At 43.3% G+C, this 14,942-nt stretch overlaps 1 protein-coding gene across 1 annotated transcript in view; it reads right to left on the minus strand.

Moving 5' to 3' along the window:
• Window positions 1-459: 459 nt before the first annotated feature.
• LOC143933575 (uncharacterized) overlaps window positions 460-14,942 on the minus strand; it is an 18,245-nt gene continuing 3,762 nt past the window's right edge. Inside the window, exons 2-5 of the mRNA XM_077456522.1 lie at window positions 13,634-13,741; window positions 8,903-9,046; window positions 4,224-4,364; window positions 460-887 (exon numbers count right to left, since the gene is read on the minus strand). Coding sequence (XP_077312648.1) covers window positions 688-887; window positions 4,224-4,364; window positions 8,903-9,046; window positions 13,634-13,741 — 593 coding nt within the window. The 3' untranslated portion in view covers window positions 460-687. The remainder of the gene's footprint in view (window positions 888-4,223; window positions 4,365-8,902; window positions 9,047-13,633; window positions 13,742-14,942) is intronic.

Below are 14,942 nucleotides of genomic sequence, written 5' to 3' on the forward strand. Positions count from 1 at the left end.
GCCTCTAGTACAGAGCCTTTAAAGTCCCCTGGTGTTGGAACCTATTGATTCCTTAGCATGTTTTGGATAGTTATTTTTGGTATTTGGCACTTTACATCTTCTCTCCATAAATGGTTGATTATTCTACCATTAAAATATTTTGTCATCTTTTTATAATGTGTCCTCATTGTAGATATTTTTTCCAACATTTCGGCTTGAATTAGACTTTAAAGCAGATCTTTCTCCATAACTTGATAAAAAAATATATAAAAAAGTTCTTTAACAAGGAACATAAATTAATAATAATGCCACAAACAGTGTATGCTGCAAATTGCTTCCAGCATTGCTCCTGTTTCTTCTTGCCGGAGGCTGCAGTTTGTTAAAGCCCAGAGCTCATAAGCAGCAGTAAATCTTTAGGCTATCAGCAGACCGGCCTCTAAAGCTAAGACAGTGCTGAAAAATAGAGGGCAACTGAGCATGTGCAGAGAAGGGTGAGACAGCATTACTGGATTTTAATCAGCAGAGGCACTTATGGTTTTACATAAATATAACGGCAAAAAGGACCAGCATGACGTGATCTAGCTGGACTTATGACAAAAGTTCCACTTTAAAAAGGGAAGTGTTATACCATTTTAAGCAATTTTTTTTTTTTTTTTTTACAGTAAAAAAGTACATTTACCATATGTATGTGCAGACACATGAACGTCTTTAAAATAAGAATTTAAATAAGAAGAAAGCTAAGAAGGCGGGCAGATAAAATGAGCTGCGGAGGTTGAAGCTTCCATTACTGCAGTAGGTTGTCACGGCTATGTTTATGTTTCCATCATATGTCACCTTCTGGTTTCCAAGCAAGTTACAGACACTTGGTGTGGCACAGCCGCGGACGATGGATGCCGATGTCGTAGATCCTGTGGGGTTAAAAATATGAAACCATGAAAAAAAAAAAGAAAAGTACAACACAAAAATAATATTAATTAATAATAATAATAATAATAATAATAATAATAATAAAAAAACGCAACATGAAAAGATGCCACATATATAAAATTACTCACATGTATAATTATGGCCCGTCTGTGCAGCCCGTTATCAAATTAACTGTTGGTTAGACACATTTGGTGTGAAGGAACTTGAGTGGCCTTCAGAAAGCCCTGACCTCAACTCTACTGAACACCTTTGGGATATATTGGAACACTGCTTGCGAGTCAGGGCTGTTCAACCTCACCAATGCTTTTTTGGGGTGGGTGGGCAAAAATTTCCCAAAGACACTTTGCCAAACCTTTCCAGATAAGGGGTATGTTATACCTGCAAAGGGGGCCAGCTCAATAATATTAATCATGGTTTTAGAATGGGATATCCAACAAGCTCATATCGGTGTGATGGTCGGGTTGTTGGTGTCCCAGGTGAGAGGACAGCCAGGGGAGGTCCTCACTCCACTTTCCTCTCAAGTGGCCTCCCAGACTCTAAGGACAGGGCAGTTTTGGCTGAAACATTTTTTTTTTTACTTAATTTGTCTATAAGAAGCAGACGTACCCCCTGACCCCATAAGGACACTGACATGAGGCACATGTACTAGTGCGTAACAGCCTGATATAAAGAACTTTTACGTTTCGATGAGCCTGCTGCTCTGGCAAATCCCCTCTTCAGTTTCATTTTAAAGTCCAACTTAAAAAAAATGGGGTCAATGCAAGTTTCAGGTGCCCAGAGAAAACACCCAGATGGCCTTCTAGGTCATTATACAATATGGGCTATCCAACAAGCTCATATTGATGGGATAGTAAGGTGTTCATGAATATTTGGTCATATAGTGTATAATATATATTTATATTACAATGGTGTAATTTTCTGTTCCATTTCAATGTTGGTAAGGTGTATTCTTGATATTTTCATCAATTCTCTTGCAAAAAAAAAATGACCACCCCATCCTTCCATGCTTGTGCACAGAAGTGAACACATATGCAAGTCGCATATGTAAACCAAGTTTTCACCACATCATCCTTAATTGACAATCATCAATCAATCCACAAACATGTAGAGGATTATACATTGGACCTACATTTCTGGAGGCTCCGCCAATGTGTTCCCATTGCTTAAAGTCTGTATCATTTTGCCTTTGTATGCAATTATGTTTTAGGTGTGTGTTTATGTGATTTGTATCAATGTGTATCAAGGTTGTTTTTCTACAATAAATATAAAAAAAAATGTATATTCAATTGTCTATTCCTGGGTACCGAGATAGTCCATAAAAAAATCTAATGTCATGGGCCATTTTTTGGAGTAGCCCCTGACACACGTGTACGGTATCGTTGTGAACGTTAGAATGAGTGTAATAATTTTAGCGCGACACCTCCTCTAACCCAAAAAGGTTACCCACAATTTTTTGGGAAATACAGGGACATAAAAAAATTACAACGATCACAATTTCATTCCCTAGGGAAGTGATTCTCAACTAGGGTTCCTCCAGAGGTTGTAGGGGTTCCTTCAGCATTGGGCAATTTCTGCCTCTCAGATAAGTTCCCACTGACACCATTGATCTTTTTAGCGATCTGTAAGGAGGTAATTCTTTCTAATGACCGCAAGTGTAAGGGCCGTTCTTCCCACTGACCATCACACTAATGTATCATGAGTTGTAGATTTCTAATTTTTAGCAGGGGTTCCCAGAGACTGGAGAACTTTTTCAAGGGTTCCTCTGTATTGAAAAGGTTAAGAAAGGCTGCCCTAGGGTCTCTGCTGCTAAATAAATAAATAGTATAAATTTGGAGGCTACATTTAAACTCATTAACAAAAAGTGCCAGAAAAGGCTTGGTCTTCAAGTGGTTCACTTTAATATATAATGTATATGGTTTGGCCTTAGTTTCTAACTGTAGCCACACAGATTTGGCCACAACTGCTTCCTGAAAGATCCTCACTCCACTTTTCCCTCAAGCAGCCTCCAAGGCACTAAGGACAGGACAGTATTGGTTGAAAAACATAATTTTTTATGTTTCAATGTATTTATTGGTTTTAAACCACAATGTAAGACATCAAAAGCAAGCATAAAGGCTGCCCTCACAGGGGTTAAAGAATGATCAGGTATTACAGAAGAATCCTAGAGGAATACAAACAAACAGTAAAACCTTCTTGCAACGGGTAGGACATTGATTCTCAACTAGGGTTCCTCCAGAGGTTGCTAGGGGTTCCTTCAGCATTGGGCCATTTCTGCCTCTCGGATAAGTTCCCACCGAAACCATTGATCTTTTTAGCTGTAAGGAGGCAATTCTTCCCAATGACCACAAGTGTAAGGACCATTCTTCCAGCTGACCATCACACTAATGTATCATGAGTTGTAGATTTCAATTATTTAGCAAGGGGTTCCCCCGAGACTGGTGAATTTTTCCAAGGGTTCCTCTGTGTTGAAAAGGTTGAGAAAGGCTGGGGTAGGATATTGAAGCTTAATTAAAGTGAAATGGAACGGGAAGGGAAAAAGGCCATACACCACAACCTACTTCGTCCTCCCAGGGGTGATCCCATTCCTGAGACCAACCCCAAAGGATGGAGTCTGTAAGAACAAGAAGAAAGAAGAACCAGAAAGATGGTAGGAGGGAGTAAGGACAGGACTGAGTCTAGAGAAGGAAGGCAAAAGAACTCAGAGGAGGCCCGAACAAGCCGTTTAGGGTGAGGGAAACTCATAGGAAATCCAAGGTCTCCAGACTGAGATATTTAGGGTGCGAGTCATTCACGGTGCTAAACATCTGCTCATGAAACATCAGGGCAGTCATATGTGTCTTCACCCTTTGAAAGGCAACGCACAGGGTCTTCCAAGCCTGGGCTATGGTCCGTTAAGCCGATCTAAAAAGCCAAGTAGCCAGCTTCTGTTGGGATGCATACAGGCCTGGAAATTGGGCAATGCAGTAGGGTCAACTTTGTGTCCCTGTGGACCATTATGAAACATTTAAGATAAATTTACTATAAGTAAAAAGTAACCCCAGAACTCATTTTAACCACATGAGGCACAAGTCCCAACTTTCAAGATTCTTGATAAGCTTGCTGCTGTGTTGGCAGGCATTTGGAAAATCCCATCTTTGACCTTTTTTTAATCTTATTTTAAAGCTCAACTTGATTTATTTTAATTTTTTTAATGAGAGGTCAACGTCAGCCCCCATGTGCCCAGAAGCAGGACAGATTCCCATCAATGTCATTAAACAGTATATTATTCTCCTGGAAGCCAAGGCATGCTTCTGCAAGTCACAAAACATAGAATGTACCTGTAAGGGACGTAGACATTCGTCCGCATAGCGTCTCAAGGCCGGTGCACTGCAGGGTGTTCGAGGGGCTACAATAGTCACTTGTACCCGAGGCACAGGTGCTACAGCTCAGACTGTTTAAGGTACTGTTAGCTGTTGGCACTGCAGAAAAAAAAAAAAAAAAAAAATTGCTATGGTCACACAGAAGTCATAATATACAATAGTTTTATTTCTAGCTTCACATTTGAAAAGCCTGATTTGGCTATAGACATTTAAAACTACGAATCAACTAAAAATGAGTCTGTTACCTGAGGCATCCATGATATAGCTAAACCTACATATGCAAACAGAAGTGACAAGGGGTGGGCAGAAGGGGGCGACTGCCCTGGGCCCTGTGGTATCCTGTGAGGTGGGGAGAGGGGGTGCTGCCAAGAGATTTGCGTTGGGAGGGAGAATTTGGGGGGGGGGGGTGGAGTCAGGAGGCAAGAATTGTTCTAGGATGGAAAATGTGTTGGGATGGGGGGGGAAGAGCATTTACTGTATGCTAGGAGGGTAGGGGGTATTTGTATATCTAGTAGAGATGATTGAAAGGGGTATTTGTGCTAGGAAGGAAAACTTGGAGGAGGGGGGGGGGGGATTCGTGCTACTAAGAGGGAAATTTGAGGGATAGAAGATTTGTACTAGGTCGTGATTTTTTTGGGCGGGGGGGGAATTGAGGAGAGAGACTATTTGAGCTGCAAGGGGAGGATGGGGGAGAAGCAAAGATTTGCGCTGGGGGGGGGGGGAGAATCTTAGGGTGTAAGCATTCAGATTAGTGCTGGGTTTTTTGCGGACACAAAATGCTCATACATCTTGGGGGGAGCGCAGTTTGTCATGTTCGCCATGAGCAGTAGATGACCCGGCACTCTCTGCAAAATATATATATATATATATATATATATATATATATATATATATATATATATATATATATATAAGCTTACTGGTCCTTAGCATGAAAAAGACAATACTAATGAAGCCATATCTAAGCCCTTGTACACACGTTTCGAAAATTCAGACGGAAAATGTCCGATCGGACCGTGATGTCGGATAATCCAACCGTGTGTGGGCTCCATCGGACCTTTTCCGTCAGAATGTCCGACCATCAAAGTTTGAGAGCTGGATATAAAATTTTCCGACAACATGATCCGATCGGACTTTGTCGGATCGTTTGTAGAGAATTCCGATCGGACAATGTGCCACGCATGCTCAGATCAAATTACGAGACCAAAGCCATTGGCTACTAGCCTGAACGTAGTCCCGTCGTAATGAATGAATGTCATCACGTTCTGAACGATCGGATTTTCCGACAACTTTGCCCGACCGTGTGTATGCAGCACCAGATTAGGACAAAATCCGTCGGGAAAAAAATCTGACAGATTTAGCGGTCGGACTGTCCGACCGTGTGTACAAGGCTAACAGTGTTTTCTGTAAATACTGAACAATCCTGTGGGTCCTGCAAGAAACCTTGGGGTTGATTTACTAAAAAGGCCAATAGGCTGTTCGCTTTGCAGGGGAAATTGCACTTTGCAAGGAGGGGATTGTGCCCAGAGCTTAGTGACTGGACAATCTTTACAAAGGGAAATTTCACCAATCACATGCAAAACCTGCAGGCTGGGTATTCAACAGCACTTAGTGAAAACATTCATACGACTCAGATCTTTAAATGTTTCTTGGTTAAGATCAAATACAGCCACTGCTTTTTGTGGGCAAAGCCTTCCTCGGGGCTAATGTGCAAAAAGAACATAAATCATATGTTTGAGATATTTGTGGTATGTTGCACTTTGTTGTTTTCTTGCCTTTTTGTTTTGCGGTAAAGCATAAAAGCCTGTGCGGTATATTTATGTGCTAAACAAGAAAGCGTTACAAACTACTAACAACTTCAATAAAATACACAACATACACACAGTATTAAAAAATAAGCATACAATATACACATGCACAAGCTATCTATCTTTCCCAGCAAATGAGCATAGACCATGCATGAAATAGAGATACACTAAAAGTTAAAGTGTTACTAAACCCACAACAGTATGATCAGCCTGTATATGCAGTAAAGCGTGTTGGTTATACTCACTGTGGAACCTAAGGGGTTAATCCTCTGCATTGTGTAACAAAGCAGTTTGATTCTGTAGGCACTTCTTACATTGCCCCTAAAACATGTCCGGATAAGACAATGTTAGTGGAGTCAGCTTGCACATGCTCAGTTTGGTGTGTATTGATAAAGAGTTTCTCCCCTCCCTTTTTATTTTATATATTTACTATAATGATTGCATTTCCATGTTCTGTGAACTGTAGGAGATTTATATGTGGCATGCCAACAGGAAGGGGGGGGGGGGGAGGGGGGAAACACAGCTGATCACATGGTAAAGGGCCTACGTCATAGGCTCTTTATAGGGAAATCAGAGACTGACACCACTGATTGGCGCACTGCACGCCCCTGCACTAGTGGCCTATCCTGCTGGACGTCACATGACACTACAGTCAGGATAATACAACGACTTTCCGGCTGTCAAAAATTTATATATATATATATATATATATATATATATATATATATATATATATATATATATATATATATATAGTGCTGACAAGGCTCCAGGCGCTATGATTTTTTTGAAAAGTTAATTTGCCTGAAACCACAGTTGGGTTTCAGGACCATTTCTTTAAATTTCTGGTTTCAGTACCAGTCCAGCTGGGTTGCACTCAGTGCAGGACTTACCCTTGGGCTTGACTGGGCTCAAGCCCATGGGCCCCGCCCAATAGGGGGCCCCGCAGGCCCTGCCGAGATACATAGCCAAGTGTACTCGGTTTGGCTCCACTCACAGTCATGCCCAGTCCCACCCTATGATGGACATAATATAGGGACTGGGTGTGACTGTGAGCCAAGCCAAGTACACTCAGCTACTCTCGGCAACCCTTGGGACTGCGAGAGGACCCGAGAGCCACCGAGAGGACCCGAGAGCCGCTGAGATCCGCCGAGATACACAGGACACTGTATCTCGGTGGCGCCATTTTTAAACTTCAAGACAGCAATGACAAGGCTACAAATGACAAGGCTACACTGACAAGGCTACACTGACAAGGCTACACTGACAAGGCTGCAATGACACTGGACGTGGCTGCAGATGGACACTGATAAGGCTGCATTGATGGACATTTAAATGTAAGTTTTTTTTCCTTAAAATTCCCTCCTAAACTTGGGGTGCATGTAATATGACCGGCACGTGTTATACACCGATAAATACGGTAATGTATAGCAGGTAGGGCCCGAAAGTGACTCAAGCCCAGGGGCCCCCACCACCCTAAGTCCTGCCCTGGTTGCACTAGGTTCTCCTTGACCGCAGATGTCACTGTCACCGCCGGCAAGAGTAGAAACACAGTCTAGCTGGGTGCATTGCATGCCATTATTCTCTCGGAACCAGCCCAGTGGGAGTGTTTTCCTGCTGTGCATTCTGGGAGGTGATATTTAAAGTGTAAGTAAACCCCCCTATCGTTTTCAGCCAAGGAAGCTGCCATCTTTGCCTCTGTTTAATCCACAACTGCCATGATGCTGCACATGTGATCAGTTATGATACCAGTCATTGGATGGTTTAACAGTTTGGTTGAGAGCGCAACCAATGGGAGTGTTACATTTCCCGGCACGTGCCACAGAAATGAAACTGTCTTATGGATGGGTTTACTTCCGCTTTAAGGTACCGACGCCAACGTGGTTCGGGGTTCCATCTTTTTATTTTATTTTTGTTCGATTCTGGTGGTCCTCCTGACCCAGCCCCATGGCCCTCCTGGCCTGGGGTGCGGAACCATGCATCCTGAGTCTCGGGGGCCAGCTGGCCCGAGGCGACGCAACTGCAGGGACAGGCCAGAGTGAAGTTTCGGGGCCTACTGAACCAAGGGTGGTCCGTGTCGTCTCATCTGAATGGAGAGGCCCAGCAACTGAAGAACCCCATGGGAGGACTCTTCAGGAGAAGGCTGTGCGCAAGGCTGGCTTCTCTGAAGGAGCCTGGAGGCTCAGTTGAAGGACTCTCATACGGTATCGCCGGATCGGCTGAGAGAACCTGGTACCTTATGATAGCTCTTTAAATTTATCTACGTCCCTCAGTAATGCTCAAGTGTACATCACAAGTCTGTGGCAGAGACTTTGTCGAGCACCCTACCGGCTGCTAGACCTAGTGAGAGGAGGTCTATCCGGGGGTTGTTAAATCCAGTTGTGAAACGGTTGCTATTCTCAGAATTTTTATCTAAAGACTTCCATTTTTGCAATGCAAGTACCTGAACTCACTCCTAACCCTCTACCCTTTATTGAAAGACTCAGTTTCTGTTCTAAATAAATAACCCAAAAGAAGATTCAGTTTCCACATTCTTTGGGCCATCTACCATAGGAACCCCAAGATGGAGAAGCAAACAAGGAGGTAACGGTAAGCCCAATAAAACCAGCAGCTCCTTCGGGGGTCAGTGCCACACACACACACACACACACACACACACACACACACACACACACACACACACACAAAAATATATTACACACGATGTTGGGAAAAGAAAATGTTTGCTGTACACTGGCATTTCATGTGTCGTAGATAGACTGGTGTCTTTGTTAAACCTTACCAGCTATGCAATTATGGTAGAGAAAGAAAATGTAGGAATGTACTTACAAGGCGGTATGGCGGACGTACAGTTGTCGGTGTCACAGCACACGGTTGAGATTCTGACATTGCCGCCAGTATAGGTTAAGCTTCCAGTGATGTTGCATTGGTTGTTGGCGGAACATCCTCGTGTGAGCGTTGAAGACCCGCTACCTGAATACAAATAGTGTGAATATTAGTCGGCATGCATCCAGGATACATCAATTATGTGCAGTTTTTTCCTATTGACTTTAAAGAGACCGTCACTGGCTATAAAAAAAAATGCCAGTAACAGCACAGAAAAAGCAAGTCTTTCTTTACTTACAGTACAAAGTGCCTTTGAACTTGCTTACGAATTTAAGATTATATTTCCTAGCACCCCTCTTCCTTTGAATGTCATAACCCTCTCCCCACGTGGGCGTGTCTAATTCCATTCAGTGCTGGCCCAGCTTCTCTGCCCCTCCCCTTAGGTTTCTACATGAACTGTTAGGCATGTAATATATTAACCTTCTCTACATCCACATGGAAGAAATACCATTAACCCTTTTACTGCTACTTCCGTACGAGAAAGATATATAGAGAACGAAACAGAGATATATATATATATATATATATATATATATATATATGTATCTCACCTGCTGACCGGTACATATACTGCGGCAGGTTGGCTCTATTGAGCGAAACTTATCTGTACATCATTTTGTGCAAAAGCCAGCAGAGGCGTGACTGCTGATTGGCAAGAGGGGGAGCCAATCAGCAAGTCCGGAGGACGTGACATCTTCCATCTTCCGTGTTTCTGCTTAGCAGGATCTGTTCATACAGTCAGTCCTTCCCCCACACAGTGAGCAAGCACCTCCTAGGGACACATTTAACTCTTTGATTGCCCCTGGTGTTAACCCCATACCTCCCAACTGTCCCTGATTTGGAACACAGTCTCTCATTTTGGTCTGATCTAAATAGTTGTATAAAGGGCTTTTTTTTCTCAAACAATAGGTGCTGGAACTTAACCACAGCCCCACAAAACCCCTCCACACACACACCCTCCAAATCACATCAAAAAGTGGGTGTGGTCAGTCAAATTTCACGAAAAACAGTAGGAGGATCTTAAAGGGGTATTACATACCAGGATTGCATTACATACAGAGTGCAGAGCTGTCAGTTGTAAACACAGAAACCGGATTTCTGTGTTTACAAGTGATTGTGGCGAGCGGGCACCAAAGGGTCTGAGCCAGAGGTGGTGGAACTGAGTTCTTCCAAATTCCCCCTGAAAAAAAAAGCCCTGGTTGTATATAAAATGCACTACTCATCTATCAAATACATAAAAGGGGAAGTTTGGGACTTTAAATGAAGTGGCTGAAATGCCAGGGTAAAAGTAAAAAATAGTTTAATTTAATTCATAACAATATGTGATAAAAAATAAATTCATATATATATATATATATATATATATATATATATATATATATATATATATATACACACATACATATACACACATACATGTACATCTGTTCTGCACAAGATATAAATATCAAAGTATATAGAATCACATTATCAAAATGAATACATGGGCAATTGATGATGCGTAAAGCAATGTTATGGCCTCCAAGTGCCGAGGGCGGCATCCCCGGTCCCTATGTCTGTAATCGCATGGTATAAACATAATGTACTGAATTGGTATTGATGACATCATCAGGGCATAAGATATCACTGTGGCATCAAGCGTAGCTCAACGCGTTTCGAGAGGTTTCTGCACTCATCAGGAGCAGATGCGACCGATTCCTATGAGATGTACAGATACGGTAAACCACACTATATAGAGGGGAGTAAAATAGATACCCCGTTTCCCCAAAAATAAGACCTAGCGTGATTGTCGGTGATGGCTGCAATACAAGCCCTACCCCCCAAATAAGCCCTAGTTAAAGTCCTTGTAGGCATTATTTTCAGGGCAGGGCTTATTTTCGGGGAAGCAGGGTATGGCTTATTTGGGGTGTAGGGCTTATATTGCAGCCATCACCGACAATCACGCTAGGTCTTATTTTTCAGGGGAAACAGGGTATATAGACTTAAAAAAGGTTAGCCAAGCCCGCTCAAAAACCCTAGCAGTGAGTGCAACAAGCGGCAGCCGACACATGGTGAGTCGGAGGCACAGACCCCCCCCCCATGGGAGCTGAGACGGCGTGAGTGGCAGCATTGGGTGATGTAAGAAGTGCCTGGGAGTGAAATCAATGTAACAGTGCCGGTGTATGGGTCAGCAGACAAGGGTATCTAAGAACAAATGTAGAATATGTATTGAGTAGGAATATAATTAAAAAAGTATATTTTATAAGTTTAAAAGTAGTACCGTATATACTCGAGTATAGGCCGACCCGAGTATAAGCCGAGGCCCCCAATTTACCCCAAAAAACTGGGAAACTTATTGACTCGTGTATAAGCCGAGGGTGAGACATCCCTGTGTCCCGTCCATCCCTGTGTCCCGTCCGTCCCTGTGTCCCATCCGTCCCTGTGTCCCATCCGTCCCTGTGTCCCATCCCTGTGTCCCGTCCGTCCCTGTGTCCATCCCTGTGTCCCGTCCGTCCCTGTGTCCCGTCCGTCCCTGTGTCCCGTCCGTCCCTGTGTCCCGTCCGTCGCTGTGTCCCGTCCGTCGCTGTGTCCCTGTGTCCCGTCCGTCGCTGTGCTGTGCTGTGCTGTCCGTCCATCCCTGCCTACCTGTGCCAATCTGCAGCCTCTGTGTGCCACGCTCTCCTCCTGGCAGACGGCGGCCATTCCTCGGTTCAAAAGCCGCGCCTCCCTCTCTGTGATAGGCGGAACACTCAATTTCCCAGCAGTCAGTGTTCCGCCTATCACGGACATCCTCTCATCATAGTCCATAGTATGAGAATGAGCGGATGTCCGTGATAGGCGGAACACTGACTGCTGGGAAATTGAGTGTTCCGCCTATCACAGAGAGGGAGGCGCGGCTTTTGAATAGTAGAATGGCCGCCGTCTGTCTGCTCGACACGCTGATCGGGCAGGCAGACGGCGATGACTCGAGTATAAGCCGCGGGGGGCACTTTCAGCCTCAAAAAAGAGGCTGAAAATCTCGGCTTATACTCGAGTATATATGGTATATAAATTATCTTAGCTATCAAAAGTGTTTCCCAGTGCTACATTTTTTGATCCAGTTTCTAAATCTAAGTTGCATTTTGTACATTTTAAAAGCAAATATAAAAGGGAATATTATTTATATTATTATTATTATTATTATTATTATTAATAACATTATTATTATTATTATTATTATTAATAATAATAATAATAATAATGTTAAACAAAATTATTTGTGGGCATAACTAATCATTTTTCCTTTCTATAATTCTCCTTTAGAGGGGCGTGGCCAGGGGTGTGCCCTATGCCCACAAACTTTTTGCTAATAGGTGTCCCTCGTTCCCATCTCAAAAATGTGGGAGGTATGTTACCCCCTTCCTTGGCAGTGACAATACCAGTGCATATTTTTACAACTGATCACTGTAATAAAAATGCCATCAATCTTTCCTATAGTTTGTAGACGCTATAACTTTTGCGCAAACAAATCAATATACACTTATTGGGATATTTTTTTTTACCACAAATATGAATACATAATGGCCTAAATTTAAGAAGAAATTAGTTACTTTTTTTTATTGGATATGTTTTATAGCAGAAAGTAACAAGTATTTTTTTTTTTACTTCAAAATTGTGACTGTTTCTAACGCAAAAAAATAAAAAAATTAAAAATTTAAATAAAATTACAAAAAACAAAAACGCAGAGGTGATCAAATACCACCAAAAGAAAACCCTATTTGTGTGTTTTGGGGGGGTAGAATTTTTTTTATTTGGGTACAGCGTTGCGTGACTGCGCGTAACGCAGTGCCATTTTGCAAAAAATGGCCTTGTCATGAAAGGTGGGGGGGGGGGGGGTGGTGTGTGCGCGCAAAACCTTCTGGTTCCATAAGAAGTCACCACATCATGTTGTTTGCTTATATCAATAAATTACATTTCTATAAGCAAGCGCTCAATCATTCAGTCTGTTTGTGATTAGTCGAAGCTAAGCACGTGGTGCAGATGGGCTGTGATTGCCCCTAATTGTACCATGCGATCAAACCGACCAATCACAGATAGCAACACAATTGTGCATAATGGATGACATAAAAGGAAGCCATCCATTGTGTACAACGGTCATGTGACCTGCTGTGATTCATAACGGCGGTCATATGGTACCGGGATGGAGCCGATACACTGATCGGTCATCAGCGGTGTCCCTTGGACACAACCGGTGACAGATCGCGCCGCTATGCGGCCCAACAAACGGTGCTTCCTGACAGGACATCCAGCCTGGATAGGAAAGCACCCGCCCCGCAGTCATTTTGACTACAGGCTGGGTGGGACGTGTTTAAAAAAAAAAAAAATTTTGGACCAGCTCCATTTTATTCTCCAGGGTGTCTGCTTTCAGAAATAAAATAATGTTTAGGGTTTTTAACCAATCTTCAGTCCTGAATTTACATTTTAGCCATGTGTGGAAAAAAAATTGTCTGGCAGTGAAAGGGTTACAATGGTCCAGTTCACTTATAGTCCATTTACATTTGGTTTCAATCAGGGTTGTTTTTTGGACCCCCCCCCCCCCCCCCCGACATAACAGTGCGGTGGCTGTCTTATGTTGAAGTGAATGTTGTAAGGACAGGAGACAAAAAAAATAAAGTATATTTATCCTATTAAAGATAATAAATTAAGTTCACATACTTGTCGATAATGAGGTAGCACAACTGTATCCCGACTGGCAGGTCTCCGAGCTTCCTGTGCAGATGGTGCCGCTAAAATTAATACATTTAATGCAGGAGAGTGAAAACCCTAAAGGGAAGAGAAGATTAGGAGACATTTAGTTCAAATGTATTGTTTCAAATCAGTACTAAATGTCCTATTACCATAAAAATGCACATTTAGAGTGACTGCTAGAAACCCCCCCCCTGAAAATCATGGCGACTCTGAAAACTTCTGGGCAGAGGCAGCTCCCTAATCAGATGGCCGCCTAAGGCCTCACACTCACAGGGGCCTCGCAGCCGCCTAATTTGCTTCTGCTCGGTAACTGGACCAACAGGCTCCAAGTGCCATCTGTAAAAGCCATGCGGGCAGCCATAGGGCACACCAGGCGGGCCGCAAGTCCATGTGGGGCCTTAATGCAGCTGAGATTCTCCTTCAGCCCTCGCCACTCACCTGGCCTCTCCGTGTATGCCCGGCTGCCTTTCCGGTCAGTAGTCGGGCCAGGCGATGGAAACTATCCCTGCCCTATGACTGTCTGTGAAGGGGAAGGAGGAGCTCTGGTGGATGGATCCCATTCCAGCGCCTCCTGCAGCCTGGCTCAGAGTGCCGCACTCCTGTGTGCCTGGATAGGAGGGGTGGTGGGGGACAGCTGCATATGGAGGAAATGATCTTTCCATATTCCTCTTGCAGCCACTGAATGACCGCTTCTTCTACAAGCTTTATACATATACACAGTATTGTGAACAAGTGAGTACACCTCTCTTTTTTTGTAAATATTTTTTTCATGTGACAACACTGAAGAAATGATACTTTGCTACAATGTAAAGTAATGAGTGTACAGCTTTTATAGTGTAAATTTGCTGTCACCTCAGAATCACTCACACAGCCATTAATGTCCAAACTGCTGGCAACAAAACTGAGTACACCCCTAAGTGAAAATGTCCAAATTAGGCCCAAAGTGTCAATATTTTGTGTGGCCACCATTATTTTCCAGCGCTGCCTTAACCCTCTTGGGCATGGAGTTCACCAGAACTTCACAGGTCACCACTGGAGTCCTCTTCCCCTCCTCCATGATGACATCACAGAGCTGGTGGATGTTGGAGACCTTGCACTTCTCCACCTCCCGTTTGAGGATGTCCCACAGATGCTCAATAGGGTTTAGGTCTGGAGACATGCTTGGCCAGTCCATCAACTTTACCCTCAGCTTTTTTAGCAAGGCAGCGGTCGTCTTGGAGGTGTGTTTGGGGTCCTTATGTTGGAATACTGCTCTGCGGCCCAGTCTCAGCCCAGA

The sequence above is a fragment of the Lithobates pipiens genome, unplaced genomic scaffold (assembly GCF_037356315.1).
Source record: "Lithobates pipiens isolate NorthernLeopardFrog02 unplaced genomic scaffold, aLitPip1_a1.2 Scaffold_27, whole genome shotgun sequence".
NCBI lineage: Eukaryota > Metazoa > Chordata > Amphibia > Anura > Ranidae > Lithobates > Lithobates pipiens.